Below are 20,881 nucleotides of genomic sequence, written 5' to 3'. Positions count from 1 at the left end.
CTTGGAAGTCCGAAATGACGAAGTGGCGAACGTATAAGGTGAAACAATAAATATTTGAACTGGATCAAACGACAAAAACTTGAATACTTGGGTGATGTGATGAGGAATAAGCTTAAAGCTTAATTTTGTATTTATGTCATAGTGTAAAGGAAATGTCAGGGGTACCTATGAATCGTCAAGAAACCTCTTCGTGAGGCGTCCTAGATCCATCCACAATTGTAGAGCCAATTACAAAGAAGCATTGGAAGAACACTATCTTGTGGCTGAGAAACATCCGTGAGTTGTATAAAATCTGCTCTCAAACAGTGGTGGTTTTACGTATGTGGAGACTTGTGGCGCTGACATCCTTGTGATTTTTTTTTATCCGTGCGATCAACCGCCATAACAATATAATTATACAACAATAGTTATGTTGTCGGGATTTTTTATGTTTTAATTATTTTTGTAACTAATATTGTCTAATGAAGAGACCGCATTGCTCTTAAAAGTTGTAATATTTTTATTCGTTTCTCCCTTTATTACGTGAGGCTATGCAACGCGTGACCTGTCTACCCCAACGGGACGTCACTGAGTAATATTATGATTTATGAACCTTCTAATATATAATATGTGTGAGTGTTTACACTGTACATCTATACAGGATACAGGTAGGGTTGTCATATCTAAAGAAAAGGTATTGATACCTGGTTTCGGTATGGTATCGAAAGAAAGTATTGATATAAAATTATGCTTGTCCGCAATGGATTTATTTTTGAAAGAAAACGCGAAATCAGTATCGATATCGGAAGAAAGTATATACCTAATATACCAAAGCGTCGAAGTATCGGTCAAATAGTATAGGAACTTTTTAACTGCCCTAGACACAAGCGATCCTAGACTGGTTATTGGCAATAATGTTCATATTCGTAGGGACGTGGGCACAGAGGCATATAAACAAATTCGCCTTGATTGATGTTAAGTATATATTATCGGCTCCTTTTAAATTGGTTGCGTTTAATATACGTCGTCATAATCAAAACTGTTGTGAGTCTCGGATTGTTTATTTCGCGTTACAAAACTTCGCGACAATTTTACACGCAGTTTGCTGTCAGTTCGTTTAAAAGTAAGTCCGCAATAATTGAGTACGCGCTGTCAAAAAAGTAATTACTTTATCTCTGTACCGTAACAGAAAAAACGGCTTTTCTCATGGGAAGAGCAGTGTTATAATCGCTGTCGATAGCCGGAATATAATTTGTAATCAGTAACTAGCAGGCGTGCACACAGAGGTGGGGTACGGACCTCCCCTATAAACGGAAAAAACAAAGTATTTAGCTAAATGAAATAATATTACTTCTTCTTATTTTTTATTAGGACTCTACGAATGTCTATGGACGGGTTGGCTTCACTCCTCTAGGCATTTCACGACACACAAGACCTCAGGCTACTGGAAGATCTGTCATAAATTGGTGCAACTATTTGGACATCGAATGTTTTCTTCTTCCGATAACACAAACGAACACTTCGATCGATCTTAATTATTATGCTAAGCTAAGCCACGCGCATTCGATAACCACTTGTGGATGCGATACCTCACAATAACTCATATGTGAACTACATTAGATATGCCTGTGGGTCAGGGGTTCATCGCTAGAAGTGCGGAATGTCTGGGTATGGAGTTGCATCTGTAAAATTGCGGTATATCGCGATTAAAGCGGGGAGCAGCTATAAAAGTAGTAGGCGGGGTAAATGTGGAAGTAAGTTGCACCTGCAAGCTTTCCTTAACCCAGCCCCCTTCCGCCACCTTAAAAATTGATAAAAAATATTATGGATATTTTTCAAAATGAAACCCCTCCCCTACCATTTTTCTGTGTGCGCACCTGATAATTAGTTGCCGAAGGGAGTCTTTTTTTGCAAAAACATGTTATTATCGAGCGAAAATGGTGCTAAATTTAAGGCACAGCAATTTCATCTAACCCAAGATCTTCCAATCTTTTTTGTTTGTAAAAAAAATGTAAAATCTCGAGTAACCAACGATAGACGGGTTATCGTAGAATACCTGTTTTTTAAAAACTATTGGAAAGACCAATAAACACCCAAAATTATAGATAGTAAATAATAGGAATAACTCAAAACTGTGCTGTAATAAAATTGTAATGTTATCGGTGGAAAAACGCTTTGACAAAAACATAATGAACAATGCGTAGTAGGTGAGGTACGAGTAGGTACTGGAATCCTCAATTTGTAGCTCCGAGGAGTTAAAAAACTACTTTACTTTTATTTGATTCTACAATCTTATGTGGATCTGGGCCACCTCACGAAGAGGTTTCTTAACATATTTTTGTTGTACAATAAATGTATGTTAGTTACTTGCTGAACCTATTAGGTCCCACAACATTATAACCCTGCTGCGTATTCGCTTGGTCATTGTGGGTAGTAGGTATATTATATTGTACCTACTACAATCGGTTTTATTTTATTCAATCGTTATTTAAGTAATTTCAAAAAAATAACATTGACTACTTAAATGTACTTAAACCTACCTATATATTTTCATTAAAAGATTTACATACAATTTACTCATATTGACCTAAAAACAAATCGTTCTGATCGCACGCGTTTTCAAAAAATTGTCTAATATTCCGGGTTATAAAATTTCTCGAGTTCACCTATTAATAAAGTAAAGTTACTTTAACCTGAAATTTATTAAGTAGTTACTTTGTAGAATCGCTTTCTTATGTGCGTAGTCTTAGAAACACAATATTTATGGACCAGTTATGAGGTCAAGCGTTACGCATTTTTTCATCGTCTAAAGAAGGCTAGACCCGTTGCATTTGACCCCGCAAGATGTCGAACCTGTATCCTCCGGCTGAAGATGCAGAGTTGGTTATACAGACGACAACATGTCGTGTCCTAATCGCTTCGCAAATCCGACCTAACCGGTTACAAGATTCTATATCCACTTGGATGCCAACAAAACCTGAATATTTTTAACAGGACCATCATCGGGCGCGGTTTTTATGGAATGAATGTAATACTTATTAATAATAATCAATAAAATTGAAGAAATTGTATACCATCTTCCAATTAGATGGAGCTTTAATATATAAAAGTGAAACTGAAAAAGTATTACAAACGCTAATGATTATTTTATCTGCAAATCGTTTTTGTGTTTGTAACAAATATTTTGAAATTTATTTATCAATTAACCATTATTATTTAGATAAAAAATCTATAAAATTGCTAAAAATGGTGTGTAAGTATTCAAAACTAGACGACAACAGCATGTCGTTACTTATATTATTTTTTATGTACTAAAATCCTGTTAACATATTAATAATAATTTATTAGCTTTTCTATAGTGACTAAGTTAACCATACTTAGGACGTCCTGAAATCGCTATCTACCGGTGTAATATAACGGATTTAATCGGTTCCCTCTTTATTGGTACAACTCGTCAATAACCCATCACTGGGCTACGAATCAACGAATCAATGAATCCAATATCATTAACTGTTTTTTCATTAGTACATTGTTGCGCTCTATTTTTAATTGGAATCTAATACGTATTTTCTTAAATAATAAACCATTTTCTTCACAATAAATTTCTCTGACTGCGAAAAAAATCGTAATATTTGTTATTGTAAGCACTTTTTGCAGTCGACAAAGTAGAATTCGTGGTATCTTTGAGAGCTAAGCACGGTCTGAAAACTTTGTAGGAAAATATATATTATGACATTATAATGCCCTGCTTTATTTAATTCTGGAAATAACCTCTTTATGCTATTAGTATACTTACCTACATTATGGTATCAAGAAATGTTGATTTTAAGGATGAGAAAAAGTAGAGCATCATTAATTATTGATACATAGCAGGGCTCGAAATGGACCGGAACGCACCGGAGCGCCGTTCCTGTTCGTGAAATCGGTAAGACTATCGCTCCGTCTCGTGGACAAAATAATTTGACCGTCTGAACTAGATAATCCATATAAGTAGAAAATCAAACACACTTGTTTTTATGAAATACATATAAAATTTGATAAATATGTAAATATCTTCAGAAAAATGTCGAGCGCTCCGGTTCGTAAACTTTTCCATTTCGAGCGCTGATACATAGTATGATATTTCCTAGAAAGTCCACAAATTGTTCTGGTGTAACTTACAAAGATATCCCATTTTTTTTCATTGTCGAATTGTATACAGCATATGAACCCGTAAACTTTCGTTTGTTTTAGATGAGTATCTAACTTACTTATTTAGATAAAATTATTGACAATCAATTAACAAAATGAATAATATGTAAATTCACTTTTCATTCCAATATATTATAATTATGAATATAAATAATGTTATTAATAATAATTGTATACGATAGACAAGATGAAATTTTTTTTTTGTATAATGTAGGTAGGTACTAAAAAGAACCGACACCATGTTCTCATTCAATCAATTTTAAATTACTTATTATTTCATTTTGTAATTTATAATACGTCTTGTCGAAAATAAAATTGCTTGACTTTTGATTTATGGTTATTTTGTTCGAAGAATAAAACACTATAAGAAAACATCCAAAATATCAATATACAATCCGACCAATTATATATTATATATTAACACGATTCATTAAATTCACAAAGCATTTTTTTAGCCTAATACTATGTTTATATAAAAATAATTACAAGATAAAAAGAACTTTTTATATACCACGTTTTTAAATTATCTGTTGAATCATATAAACTTGACAATTCTATGTATTTATAATTTAGGATAAATAAGGCAATTGTCAACAAATCATTTTTTTTTGCTATTTTGCAACAAACAAACAAATATAGAATGCTGAAATGTCATTTTGATTTCCATAGTAATGCACGTATATATTAATAATTTACTTGCTAGGACCACCCTCTTAGAAACCAATAACAGTGGATTGGATTACGGATTTCTTCCAAAACAACGTTTCATACAAAACAGAATTAACTGAAAATGAATTCAATTCTACTTAAAGATGGCTAAAAGTATTAAAAGATGCATTGGCATCGTGTTCTGATATATTCTAAAGGTTTCAAATGTCTAACTAGTCGGGAAGTTTGTTAAAAATCGATTTCAAGATTTGCACTGGATAAACAACCAACGGACAAACAAGAATACGAGCTAAGAAAAACGTGGTAATAAGCTATATTATGTCTGTTCCCGCGTATTCTATTTGAATGGAAAGATCGCAAGATTTCTCAGCCGTTTGATGTCTATGGATTTTGACATGGTAGGTAGGTATTGATTAGACTTTTGGTTTCCGAAATATCAGATTTATGTTATAAGTAAATTTAAAAAATGATTTGGATACAACATCTAAACATACCTCATACCCAAATCGTACTTGGGACATATTGGTTCCGAGGTACAGGATAATAATAAATAAATTGCCAGTCATTGAAATAAAAATATTATACAAAATTTTTGAATACACATTATAAAATAGGGCTTATAAAATAAAATAAATAATAAGGTAGATTAGAAAGTGGGATGGTCCATATTGAAAGAATCTCGGATGACAGGACGCCCAATATAAAAATATCTAGAATATATATAAATGTATATGCAATAGAAATAGTTAAAACCATAATTGTATTCCCACCATAACACATAAATATCAAATCAATGTAATCATTATTTGTCATTAGACTCATTAACGTAGATTGCACCGCAATCGATTGTATGTACTGTCTATTAAACCAATTTATTACAATGATTCACTTTTACATAGTATAGCTTAATGACTTTTTTCAAATTTAATGGTAATAAACAATCAAAAAATTTGTTGTCTATATGATTGAACATTGAATCGTTATTGAGACTTCGAGGGAATGCTTTGAAATATATTTGTATTCAAATATAATGCATGCCGTTAGTCGTAATTCGGAGATTTTAAGCATATGATTATTTTTTATGTATCCATGTTTAAATATATTTGGCCTTTTTAACATGGGATTCGGTTTACTTAATTTATAATAAAATCTATGCATTTTCTGTGTAATCCGACGCCTCTAAAGTCCTGCCACTCGGGGTCAGATATGTATCGACTGTATGGAAGAGGAATGGAACAGGGTGGGAATACCTATAAACTGGAGAAGATTGGTGATGATGCTTGTGGATGTAGTGTTGAGAAAAAAGAAGAAGAATAATCACATTCTTTTCAATTCATATTATGAATGACAGTGAGAAATACCCACCACGATTTCGATTACACGTTCCAATATTAAATTTAAAATTTCGTGGATCATTACAAAATAGGCCCATAGATAATAAAAAATAGTAATGATAGATAATGATAGACCTATAGAATCAACGCCATTTTGATTTACAATATTGACAAATGGCCTGAAGTTGTTCCGCTTCGCTAATGGACTGATAATATGAAATTGAACTGGAATGCGTCCGGCAAAATGCATTAACGGCATTATGCGTTGCAAAGATGTCTAATTAAATGTATTCTTAGAGAGCACTTACTTATATTAAATATCTACATCATACAAATCAATATAATTATTATTTTCTTTGAAGTTATCTCTAGAGATTAATATTGACGATTTAACTGCGGATCGCTTATCGTATTATTAATTAGATTTTGAATACGATACACAATTATTATTCTGTAACTAGGTACGACGCAGGCACTTATTCACCAAATTCCACGTTGGAAAATGATCTAGGTCAACGACTGGCCTTACCAATGACCCCTGATTAGATGGTGACCCATTAGCGTGGTTTTTCAACCCGCAGAAACTATGGTATCTCATATTGATATTAAATATTATAATACCTATATAATATACATATCATTGTAATAAATTATAACAGCATGGATACAGATACATGCTTATCAATTCAGTGGCAAATTATTAGATTCCTTAAAATCACCATAATTCTTCAATTTCTTCAATCAAATATTACTTTTTTTTTTTAAATAAATGTATTGAAAAGAATATAGGTATACCTAATAATATATGCACGACACGCTCGACAAAGCTAGTCAAACAATGGTATAAAAGGAGGATAAAACGTCCAAATGATAGACCTAGATATCGACGAGAGAATCACTCCTGCAGAATATAATATCACAACCCAACGAATCCTAGAAGTGGAATCAGCTTAGCGAGGCCTTCATCCAGCAGTGGATTCATAATTCAGGCTACCGTTGGTCACGATTAATAAGTATAGACTGATTCGGTTGTATAAAATAAGCATTACAAAGTTTAATGTTAGGTAACTATTGAACATGTGATACTATAATGCTGGGTTCGAATCCCGGGTCTGGCAAAAACTCGCATAATATGATGTAACACGCTAACAATATATTATATTATAATATCTTAATACATTTCTCTATATTTATTAGATTAGTCAATATTCTTTCGACGTAGATACATATATAAAGGGTGATTTATTATATTATTGTATGCGAGCAACATTTTCTTATTCCTAGTGTAGGCCTCCGAATCCTCGGCTAGCTCCGGGCCTGGAGTGGAGGTACATTCAAATTGTAGGAAGAACAGGTAGGCACTATGTCTAGTCCAATAAAAGAACTTTACACTATATTAAACAATTGTATTAGGTCTCACGATCACCAAGGTTCAAAGTTCAAATTATATAAGTCCGAAACCACAAAAATTATTAAAAAAAAAAAAAGAAGTCTTATTTATTATACAATATTAATTGTATAAACTAACACATTTATTATTTAATTATTTAAGAATTAATTTATCTTTATCTGTAATCGAGATTGCGCGAACACGGGGCACCGCGACAAAAGGTTGGGGACCGGGTCCGGTAATGAACGATAAAACTCGCGAATAAAACGACTAAGTCGCTGGTTGACACTTCACCACTATCTGTCAAAGTGACAGTAGGTATGGAGGTAGGTATCTGCCAGTAGGTATCGGGACCTGGGCGAGTACCTCCTCACAAGTCCTGGCGACTTGTATATGAAAAGTGTGAACAAAATTCCGCCGCTGACCTTCGCAGGTTCAGGGTCGTGAATGTGAGCGAAGACTGACTGATGAAATTAAAAATAGGGGGTTTATAAGCAAATCTGGCCGATTTCATCCCTTAGCTCAACGTTTTTCGGGTGACAAAATTAATTAACGGTTTCCTTACGAGAGTGGCGGAAATTGTACAATGACTAATTACCCGCGACATCTACGTACGGGCCGACTAAGAAAAATTATGGGCGCGAGTCGACGCTCGCCGGCGGGCGGCGTCGCTCACTCGTCACGTACGTCCTTCGAGTACCTAGGAGTACTGAGATCGTGTAATTGATGAAGCAGTACCGCAGTGTTTCTGGGCCAGCCCCACGAAAAACGCACCTACGAAGGCGTGCGAGGCATCGACGGATTCGTGGTTGAATTACCTATCGATACAGCACACCCCCCGCGTGGTGGCGCTCTTCATGGCTGAGGGAGGGGCGTTCCCGCGGCGGCCGGCTTTACGGGCCCTAGCGGCGCGAAGGTACCTCTCACCCAGAAACAAGAGTACTACAAAGTTAGCCTGGATGATAAGGCGTCATATGCCAGTGGTTAACTTGGCATATTTGCGGCACCAGGCCTTCGACAGCGCATACCAGTCCTTCGGCCAACTACCGTTGGGGGGCTCAACTTTGAGGCGCCCCGACGGCCTGAATACCTACTTGACGTTGGTCTAAGAATATGAACTCGGTAGATTGGTAATTTAACTACAAAATAAAAGCTTAATATAAACCCATATCACGCGGGGAAGTTACTCGATCCTAATATATAAACGTATTGGTCGCGCAATCTTTCTCACGTTAACAACTAATATAGCTCGGTGTCGCCACGGGCACATACTTACGACTAGTTGACGGATGTCATTCCGTCAACCAAACATATAGGCAGTAATAATTGCTTAGTACATACTCATACCTAGCCGATCAAAGATTTCCCGCACTTTATTCCAGTACGTGGTCTCCTTGATCGACCAAAATCATTGATCCGATTCTCCCGTCGCGCGTGAGCGTGATGCCGTCATACACGCGAGCGAGAGGGGCTCTGTCACTGCAAAGCGAGCAAATTTGTATCGCGAAATCGGTTTCTACACATACGACAGAGACGCCGTCGTATGTGAGAGCAGGAAAGCTGCCAGAATACCGATTCGGAAACGCCGCGCGCGGAATGACCGCGGATATTAATGAACGGAATTGATATGTAAATTAATTACGCGGGATCGTGATTATAATCGGATCGATGATTGCCTAGGTGTTGCTATGCTTTGTGATTGCACATACGTGCAAATGGGAGCCTTCGCAACAGGCCTATGAGCATATGTTAACAATTACCGTGCCGTGTACGTGCGGCGCGTAGCGACATCGATCTATATGCCCTTATCACTACGTACATCTTAACTATATTATATTACATACCCTCAACGCCCATCCACAAGTCCCCCTTTATTACCTTTTAACCCTTTACATTATATATGAATATTATATTACAATTTACACTATACATTAACATTACCCTATTATATTCGACAAACAAAATTCAACCTTATACTATTTTACCTATTACCTATATTTACATGGTCAGTGGCGACCGACTTAACCATCCACAGTTCACTCTGAGAAGCCGTGGGGCCTGTCAGAGCAAACTGCGGGACTTAACATGTGACATATTTTGTTCAGCTTTGCCAAGGGTCATCATCATTTCATCGGTGGCGCATTGACTACCAGGGTCAGACCGAGCGGCTGGGTGGCACTACTCCTTATGGGAGCGCCCCCCACAGGGGCGGAAAAACCTGTCGGTGACACTAGCTTAGATATTATATTCAGTAGATGTTAAAAGCGCGGTAAAATCAGGAAATCCTGATAACATTTTCATTGTAAGAAAACAAACGCAATGACAAGATTATCAGTTGGCCGCGCTGCAGGAATCTAACAAAACAATATTCCTAATTCAAAAACATAATATTATAATAACTTTCATCTCAGCAATATTTATTGCCAGAATGCAAAAATTTAATAAAACGACATTACAAATTCAAAAAAAGATTGTGATCGTAGCGAAATGGTCAAACGCGGATAAGCAAGGCGTGGTGGTTGGAGTTCGCGCGGAAATTGTAATGGCGGTTATGTTGTTCCATTGCAACGCAATGCAATGTTGTTCACACGAATATGTCCATACAGACCGCGTCGAAGTATTTTGTAAATACACACACGAATGCATTTGAGATACCTCCATATACTCAGGGTCACGGCGATCATCCTACTAAACGTGGGATTCAGCTTTCACATCCCGTCGATACTCGATAGGCTCTTTTTTATCTCTAGTAAAAGGTAGGATGTAGTAGAGTGTAGCTTTCAAAACACAACTCAAGAGCAAATCTAACAATTGACATAATATTATAAGGGTGAACAAAATAATATGAAAGTGATTTTGATATTATTAGTTAATTTAGATGTACCTCGAACTCGCCAGCAGACCGATGAGTGGAAATGCAGCGTTATTTGCACCGAATAGTCTATTCCAGCGCCCAAAATGAAAATTTTACGAACCAGAACGCTCGATAACTTTCAGAAAATAATAAAATATTTATCTAATTTCACGTGCATTGTATAAAAATAAATATGTCAGATTTGTTCGTTATATACTTACCTTGGTCAGACGGTCAAATATAACAACGGTCTTTAAACAACACGTCATAAGTATTACTTTTTTATTATGAGTCCGACAAGTTTAATATTAAACTTTAAATCATATTATATATTATTATAAAGTAAATGAATTTCATATCTTTTTAATATGTCACAAATCGGAGGTGGCGAAGCACAGTATTTATTATTTCTACAAGACGAAGCGATAATTTCTGAGATTTAGCGAACTGAAACTGCGCTCCGGTCCATTTCGAGCCCTGGTCTATTCAGGTCCAAACTCCTGTACAGAAAGACAAAATTTCGTGTATAGGTACAAGTTGTACAACGTGACCGTGAAACTAATCACCTGTATGGGTGTGAAATCTGGAGCCTAAAAGAAAGAAAAAAAGAGAAGGTTATCCAAGTATTCGAAATAAAAGCGTATACTAGGGATACGTATTTATTTTATACTCAATAAACTAATAAAATGCGAAAAACAGTATTTCCGAAGTGATTATAGGAAAAAAATATAGTCATTGTTCCTTCACCGAATTTGATCACTCACACTCATCTTGAATCGATAAACTGACCACATGGCTATCTTCTGATTGACTTTATTTTGAAATTTTTAAAACACAACATTTAAGATGGGAGAGGGATGTGTAAATAATATAAATGAACAAACTCTTTTTTATTTAACACTACACCGCTGGTTATTATAAATAAATTATACGTAGCTGCGATTTTTTTTAACAAAATTAGATCTGATGTATGATTATTGATTAATAATATAGTTTCAACTCTTTAAAAATATGCATTGTAAATATTATGTACATTAATTATTAACATTTGCAAAAGTAAATAAAAACAATTTTCTATTTTTATTTAGAAGTCGGAACTACTATTAATAGTAAGCAAGTTAAAGTTAGTATGTATTATGCACCATAACTACATTAAGATTTTTAACGTACTTTCTTACACACACAGCTGAAAACGATAACATGTCAAGGTACACCACATCCCACTTTCAACTCTAAATAAATAAGCTTAACGTTTTTTATCACTTTATGGCTGTTGCGATAACAACTTTATGGCCATAGACATCATTGTAAAAATAGAAAATATGAACTATTATTATGTAAAATCACGCGATTATTATTTTTCATGTGGTAACTGATAACGCTGTAGCATATATATAACCTTAAGAGTTTGATATACTTTCTCAATTAAAAATATAACTAAACGAAAAGACATTTCACTTGAGAGTGCTGTAACATTTCACTCGACCAGAAAGCCCATAAAATTTTAATAGTCAATAAAAACGAACCCACTTACTAGTAATAATTTGACGGTTTGGCGATCCACCCAAAAGATTTGAATTTGTTTTCACGGTCTACGATTTCAACAAAATTTCACCGTTAATATTATTTACCATAAAGTGATATTTTCGCTGAAATAACATTGGCGGGCTCAACAATGGCGGATTAAGCCGTGAAAGTATAAAATCTAAGTAAAACGAAATAGTAAGAATGAATGGCGAAATAAACAACGATCTGTTATTTAATAACCCACTTTTAAACAACAGCTATTTCGATTCAGCTGTAAGAAAATAAGAATCGCCCAGATTTTATTAATAGAAAAAAATATAGCGCCTTTGTAATCTAGCGCTATAAAATTTAGCCTAAGAAATATATTTTTTAAAGCACGCTATTGATTCTAATATCTGCCATCACGGGAATAATTTTTTGTATTCGTATCTATCATTTTCGATTTAATATTGATTTAACATGAATTGAGGTGCTAAAGATCAATGTAATATAAATGAAGTGAAATATGTTTGTGGTTCACGTCACCACATAACTACCTAGTTATGTCTGAAAAAAACTATTCAAGTATGTAACTGCGTGTGTGAAAAGTTAATATGTGTTGTCAACATTTTCACCGCAATTTATCTACATTTGAATGACTTTTCCTGACATGTATACCTTAAAATATAAAAAAAAAACAAAGAAACCTCGGTTCTGTTTCTTTCTGTTCATGAAGTTGTAAAAATGGATATTTCAAATCCAGATCTAATCTATAGACAGTTGAAAACAGTAGTTAAGTAGAAAGTGTTAACTAACGCATTACTCTACATGGTAGTTTGCAATTGGATTATTTTAATCCTCAGCTTATTTAGATATATTTTTCACGATATCGTAAAGTTATTTTTTTCATACTTACCCACCTACTATTATAATAATAATTATGTATCCAAGGTAGATAGATATAATAGTAAATGTTGGATTTTGAGTAAATAATTTATATTTCATCGTAAGATATTTGTTTGACAGATCGTTTTTCAAAAACATCAATGTACTGACTGAGCATATTACACTACACTAACAAAATATGCGACAGCTAGTATCTAACTATATGAAAATACTCATTATAAGTAAGTTTAATATGTATATCTCATGTACATAAACAGTATATAAACCGATTGTTATAAATGTTATAATTTCTAATTCTCTACGAAATAATAATTAAGATAATATGTTGTAGAAAAGCTATCTTCGCAAATTGTTTCGTATCAATTCATGGAAAACGGACAGTAGTACGGTCATGTGGAAATGTACAGAGACCACACCTTCTGAGGGTCACCAGTGATTCATCCAATTATCTCGTATTGTCGTTCGTCATTTTTACAATTAGTGGTTCATTGAAAAACCTATGATTGTAATTTTTAAATATTTTTGTATACCTATATCCGCTGGATACTTAGCATATTTCAGCATACTTCTAATGAAATTATGATAATACAATGTATTTACATGTACGTGAATATATTCAGGTATACTATTAATATTCAACACTACAGTAACGGAAAATACATGACGGATGACTGATCCACGAATTCAAGGAAAACTGTTGAATATATTAAGAAAAAATCCGCTCCAACCTCTTTGTAATATTGTTAATCATAGACTAAAATGATAAATAATTAATTATAGCTATTGAGCAATGCAATTCTAATGACTAATGTACTTTGCGAGTCGGCGGTAAATACAAATTTAAAGATTTAATTAGATAATTCACATGACTTGGTGCAACCATCACATTTTAATTAAATACTTCCCTAACACAAACAATTAATTAAATATCAATAACATTATTATTATTATTATCAAGCAGCTGGGTATTTTAATTATACAATCATCAGATACATGATTTCACATGTACGCAATTAACGCAAAATAATAAATAACTAATATTTGCAATCAAAGTAATCCTATACGTAATAATATGTTCCTACGTACCTACATACTGTGCATTATTGTATATCATATCATATCGTACCGACTCATTATTACCAACATCAAGTGTGTTGTTCGATCATACAAAATTTATAATGGCTTCCATCAGGGATTGACAGTAAACAACATTAATCCCAAATATAAAGAGGTTAAGTGGATCATTAGAAAGAATTTGTGCCACTACGGGAATTGGAATTATTTCATGTATTCACTTCATTTTAAAAATTCTGGCTAACTAGAGTAAACTAATCATAATTATGGGAAGCCGACGAAACCAACTTTGAAAATAATATTCCATAGACATGAGCACATAGCCCACTTTCAGTCCGGTCATTGAATGTGATCTTTCGGAATGATACCAGAAAGGTATCTGATTGTTTTGTACTAAAATTGCAATTGCATTGGTCGAGTTAATATATTTTGTATAAGTTAGTATATATTCACAAAATACATATTACTTAATGCACTGACGCATACAGTGCTGGCTTGCCATCATTGTTGATTGGTAGAAAAAAATGTTTTTCGTTGGCTAGGTACGTAATTGGAAGTCAGTGCGGCATGATTATCGCTTTCGATTAAATAACTTAACCGACAATGATGGTTGAGCGCAATACCATATTGTTCGTAGAGATACGATACAATAGAATAGATAAATCCAATATTTCCGAATACCTATTTCTTATTAATACCACGTTTTTATTAGCCCGTATTTTTGTTTGCCCGGTACAGATTTATTCTTGTGTGGCCAGTATAAATTTTTTCTTGTTTGTCCAAGATTTGTATTGGACGATTGAAAATTTTTAACTAACTTCCCGACTAGCTAAACATTTGAAACTTTTAGAATATATCAGAACACGACGACAATGCATTCTTTTAATACTTTTAGCCATTTTTAAGCAGAATTGAATTCATTGAAAGCATTTTCAGTTAATTCTGTGTTGTATGGAAAGTTATTATTGTTGTTTGCTAAGGGGTTCCTAGCAACTAAATTATTAATATATACGTGCGTTACTATGCAAATCAATATGAAATGTCAAAATGACATTTCAGTATTCTCTATTTATTCAGTATTTCTATCAAGTATAATAAAAAGTTTTTATTAATACATAGAATTGTCAAGTTTATATTATGATTCAACAGAAAATTTAAAAACGTGGTATATAAAAAGTTCTTTTTATCTTGTAATTATTTTTATTAAGCACACAAAACAAAATCTTTTGCGTTTTCGTAAGATGACATTTTATTTAAAAAAGTTTAGTCAATCGACATCGTCGTGTTCACTATATCGAATAAATCAGTCAGTGTGTGAGCTTTTCCGAGCTTAAATTAAATTGAGGTCGCATAATATAATCTCTGTGTGGACCGCCCAATACCTTTTTTAAAATTAAAAACAGGTAATCGCGATTCTCGGCCAACGTATTGCACTAACTCATAAAATTCTAATATTAAGAAGGTGTAAAAAAGTAATTTAATGTGTAAGAAGGTTAAGGTTGCTGGTTGATCATACAAATTCGACTTTTGGATGGTGAGACTGTTCAGGGCGATGCTTCTATAAACCCATAATCAGAAAGTTAATTCACAAACTAAAACAAAACCTAGATTTTATGAAAGGAGTTATTTAGAAACTTTAATGCAAGGTTAAAATACTTTCACTGATTATTTTAATAGTTTTAACTGACGGCTTACAGACGACTATTAAATTGAATGACATTGACTGATTGATGATAGTGATAGTGACCCTTATAATGGAAATACCAACAAAATTGCACAAATAAAATAATACGAAATAATAATTTTAACTATCAAATTGTCAAGAGTGAAAGTATTAGACTACCGTCAACTAGTAGGCAAGCTATCGTAATATTTTATTTTGACACTAGATTTCGCCATTTTGATTTTTAAATAAATGATCTTCCGAGAGGAAACGGCTGTTACTCTTTGTTCTGTCATAATCATAAAGATTGGATGTATTTTTTTCATTGATTTAGAGTGCGGTGGAAACAGGTCACGTTCGCTTGTTGCTCGTGATGTTTGCTTTATATTGATGGTTAAATAATTGAAGCATTGCTATCATCATCAACCACACATATTAAAAACAATATATTATAGTCCCTGTTTAAAAATATACCATATTATAGGTACACGAAACGTCCGGGAAAATTGTCTTTATCATTGGTAAATAACAGTGGTAATGAAAAAAATAGTGCACAATTGGATAGTAAAAATAATAATACGACAATTTTAACTGACTGAATTACAGTTGAAATAATCAAGAGATTTCATTGAAATTACATTGATGACACTGTTTAATTATGCAGGTATATACAAAGCAACTTGCATAATGTAGTTAATAATTTGTTATAATTATATTATGATTTATTTATATGTCAATATGTACCTACGCAAAATGTTAAATAATCGTTTGCTATCGAGTCATCACCACTGGTATTAATTGAAGAGCGACAAAGGAAACTTTCATGGTACTTTTAAGGGGGTCTGCCACCCAGATGGCAACCCAAAAACTCATTCCCACCAACCAGAACTATTAATATATGTTTAATGGTAAGATAAAGAAAATGAAAAAAATTGATATCATTTTTTTATTTTCATTTTAAATAAGTAATACATATTTATATTTAGCACAATATTTCTTTTTTACCTTGTATGAAACAAATCCATTAGAAAAATGCCTCTTGAAACGTCATAGCTTTATGACTCAGTCCATTTTCTGGCTCCTTTGCCGTACAAAGAATTACATTTTCACAAAAAATAGCTTCACTATTATACATATATGGCTAGAATAACGACCATTTCTATCAAGACTTTGAATTAGGTTCTCTTCAAAATTGATAACAACTATTTTGTCATGGTACCTACAGGTGAAGAGATATTGTGAAAAACCTCGTTTTGTGAGCCATTTTTCCAAGATAGAGAACCAAACTATAAAACATATCCAAAAATCATAGCCCGATTGATACCGTGGTAAAACTACCCTAGTATACTGGCCACTAATAATTACTAATAAGCATACAGTTTATTATAAAAAAAACTACAGAATGGTCATGTTACAGAATTATATTATGACAATTTAAGAATGTATAAAATTCACAATGACTTATTTCATTGCCAGACGTATTTTTTTACATTAAAAGTGGAAGAAGAAAACTATTTTTAAATATTAGTGATTATTGATTTTTTCTGAAACTAAAAACCTGAGAAAGATACAGATAGGTTTTAATTTTAAAGCATTATTGTTAAGTATGACAGATCAGATTTGTAATCAACGGTGTGTTTATTTATTGTTGATGCATGCTTTTAACGCTCGCATGTAAAAAAGAATAATAAATTATACCAAAGGCAAAAAATATTCTAATTTCAACAAAAAAATAGTCATAAACAAAATGATTGCAGAAATTGGTCCAATGTCAGAGCCCTGAGGCCACCGCTCCCACACAAAACAAACTACTGCCGATGCAGAAATGGCATATTTCATATAACGATAAAACAGCAAAATATATTGTTTGTTTACCCATCGTAATTATGTTATATTTTATACATATATTATAAGTACTTAAATCCATAAGTAACGCTAAACCCGAGTGAATTTTGGTTGCCTATATCAATAGAAGAGACGATCGCTGGATATGAAAAATCTGACAAATGAAATGTAGAAGGTTTCCAGTGCAGTGGATAGATGACATTTGGAATAATTACGAGGTAAACTAGATAAACACAGCAAATTTGAGGTCGAAAATGGAGTTCTACCACGGTAAGAAAGAAAGTGAGCTTGAAAATCGTCGACTGAGCGAATTTTTTAAACCGGGTATCTAGGTGCTAAATTCAAATAATTAAAATTAAATACTAGAAGTGTCCTTGAGACTATCGCGATATTTTGTTACTCTGCGTGACAATTGGGCCTATAACAGTTTTCCTGGCGTTTTGAGCACATCCAATACAATTTTGACGAGAGATTATATTTTTAAAGCCATCGGTGTAGGAGGATGGTCAGATACATGTTTACAAAAATACAAAATTAATTAAGTACCTAACGTATTATTACTGGGTGTATTCACAGGGCCCGACAGACCTTGTGATACTTTCAGGACGCAAAACGGCGCTTTTGAGATGGCAAGAATTTTGTGTACCCGGAGTCTTTTATTAACAGTGAGAGTAGCCTAGTACTGTTGTAGGTAACAAACGTCGCTCCAGTCCAGTGAACATGCTTCGTTACTAGGCATTGAACCTACACTTGAAATGCATCTTATATAAAACACTAATAAGATTAGTTGTCATGAATGGCTCGGAGACCTGGTGCATTACTAAAAGCATGGAAAGAGTGTTGTGCTCATTTGAGCGGACCATGCTGCGCGGTGTCTTCGGGCCCATCAATGACACGATTGGGTTGAAGACGAAGTTACAATTACGAGTTCTATGCTTTGTACGGCGATCCGCACATTGTACATTCCATCAGATTGGGCGGCCTTAGACGGCTGGGCGATGTACCTACATATGATAGACGAGTCACGCATGACAATGCATGTCAGTTTATTCGGGAAGTCGGAAGGCAAACGACCACTTGGTCGTCCTAAACTGGAGAAACGTTCGGCTTTGAACAAACCTAGGTGGAGGACGCTAGGAAGGACGAGGAAGACCCCCCCCACAGGGTTATAGCGCCAATAAAAATAAGGATAATTAATTTATTGTCAGGATATCATCATATTTATTTTACAGTCACCCTTTCTCCGAATATCACCCCGTCAGTAGAATAATGTTTAGTAGTACAGTTTATACGCGTCGAAACAACAATAGGTTGAGCAACACGAATATAAATCAATAAATCATGTTTTTTTTGTTCCGAACCGGACAAATTTAAAAATAATTTCGACATTGGTAGGTTACATTATTATAAAATCGTGTTATGATAAGAAGTCGAATGTCAATAATGTAGTAAACCATGTTTTTTAATCGTGTGTGAAGGTACTCACATACATTGAAAAAACTTGACCTATTAAAAATTATAGTCGATATTGTATTACTCTTGTATCGGTATTATAACAATTCAATATTATATGTAGGTATTTAACCACAATATGTAAAGTAGCATTTTTTGAGTGAGTAATTTATTCAAATTCAAATTCAAATTCAAATTATTTATTTACTTACAGCGCACCTTACAAATTTAAGACGATCACAACATGACATGAAGAAAACAAAGAAATAGTTTTAAAACAGTGTTTTAAAAACAAAGAAAAAGAAGCAATATTATAAAAAGAGAATCAAGAGTAAATTTAAATAATATAAAGAAGATACACGGAAGCAGACCGAATGAGCTCAGTAGACCCTATTTTAAGAATTTATAAAACAACGTTCACCTAAAATCATCTCACATCGGTGGAATATAATATCAATATCCGAAGCGGTTAAACATAATTATCGCTCTCCCGATCGGCATAACCAAGCAGGTTAGTGCTGCACCTTTAGAGGACAAACAACTGATGCCACCGTTTTCGAAGATAGTTAGTTATCAATGACACACAGGTTGAAGAGTGGCAGAGTTCTCATTGACACCGCGTGCGTATAAGACGGAACAATACGTGGCCAAATATAGATCATCTCATTACCTAACAATTTTTCAATAAACGAAAATAACTGAAGGTAGAAATAATAAATTATATCGTAAGGTCACGAGAGATCAACTCAACTAAAAATATATGACAGTCAATCGATCGATATCAGCGATACATACTTTCTCGATTTTTTAAAAGCTGTTTGACCTTAACAGAAATTGACCCCTAGATAATATCACGAACGTTAGGCGGTTACATACCTACCATACAAGATAATAATACCATAATTTTATCAACATTCATAGGGTTAAGTCTGATTCGCGTGATGTTGGATTATAAATCCAAAAAATGTATATTATGATACCTTCGCTGTGTAGTGTGGTTCCGCATCGATATGGAAATGGTAGTTTATTGTTAAATTAGGTTAAAAAATCACATCCAATAAAGATGTTCTATGTTTGAACATAACCTATGTAGAGTTTGCATGAAGTTACAAGGCATATGCATGCTAACGGAGTAACTGCTATATTCCTGGTGTTATTTATGGAAGTATGTGCCGATTTTTTGCTATAGATTTATGTGTGACAAAATAACATAATATGTATTATCTTTTTCTGGAGTTACCAGTCACCAAAATACCGACGTGAGTAGGAAAAAAGTTTCTTACCAGCTGGGTCTAAAAAATCCTCCTTCTCCAAGGCGTGGTCTTGCGGTGGCTGGAATCCATAGGCAGGAAGCCACGGATGACTTCCTGGAGGATCAGGCCATTCCGAGAATGATATCTCGTCTGGGTCGTCACCCATGTCATCCTGAAAAAAGACGCAACATTAAAATTGGCAAAATGAGTGAGTAATGATCGCAGGAAACTTTTGGTACACTATGGGAGGTGATAACCACGGCTAATATGGTGTCATTCGATGAAAAATTACATAAGCACGACAAGTTTTCAAAACACTAACCTTATGAAGGGACCAACACGTGAGAAAATACAATATGTTAACAATAAATGGTTTATTGAATAAATCGATACGTCAACAAACACAGAATATGTTGAATAAATAATATTACGATGCATTTTAAATGTTAACCCACCGTAAATACGTCATCGTCATAGACGAGACATTTTTGCGCATTGCATCAGTGTCACATAAAAAATTAGGTTGGGTTTTTTTTTTATATTCTGAAGGTATTTATTTCTGGTTTATTAAGGTATCAATCAAATAGGCATAAAATATGTTGTCCGCACATTAACGCATGTGGGCAGAATTTGACGTCTCTGGATTCACGGGACATAAGCGACAACCCATTCATACCTAAATACTATCTAAAAACAAGCCAAAATTTAAAAAAAAAAAAAAAAAAACAATCTGTTCAACTAAGTTTTTCTGTCACACTAAAAGTT

General features: G+C 33.9%; 1 protein-coding gene across 1 annotated transcript in view; it reads right to left on the bottom strand.

Moving 5' to 3' along the window:
- Window positions 1-20,881, bottom strand: part of LOC147071893 (uncharacterized) — a 261,050-nt gene that overhangs the window by 200,683 nt on the left and 39,486 nt on the right. The window contains exon 2 of the mRNA XM_085946419.1: window positions 20,147-20,288. Within this exon, the coding sequence (XP_085802545.1) occupies window positions 20,147-20,288 (142 nt within the window). The remainder of the gene's footprint in view (window positions 1-20,146; window positions 20,289-20,881) is intronic.

The sequence above is a fragment of the Rhyacophila brunnea genome, unplaced genomic scaffold (assembly GCF_057557595.1).
Source record: "Rhyacophila brunnea isolate RB1 unplaced genomic scaffold, BYU_Rbru_1.0 scaffold_2, whole genome shotgun sequence".
NCBI classification, from domain to species: Eukaryota; Metazoa; Arthropoda; class Insecta; order Trichoptera; family Rhyacophilidae; genus Rhyacophila; species Rhyacophila brunnea.
The sequence above is the reverse complement of the archived record's forward strand: the minus strand, read 5'-3'. Positions and strand labels throughout refer to the sequence as shown.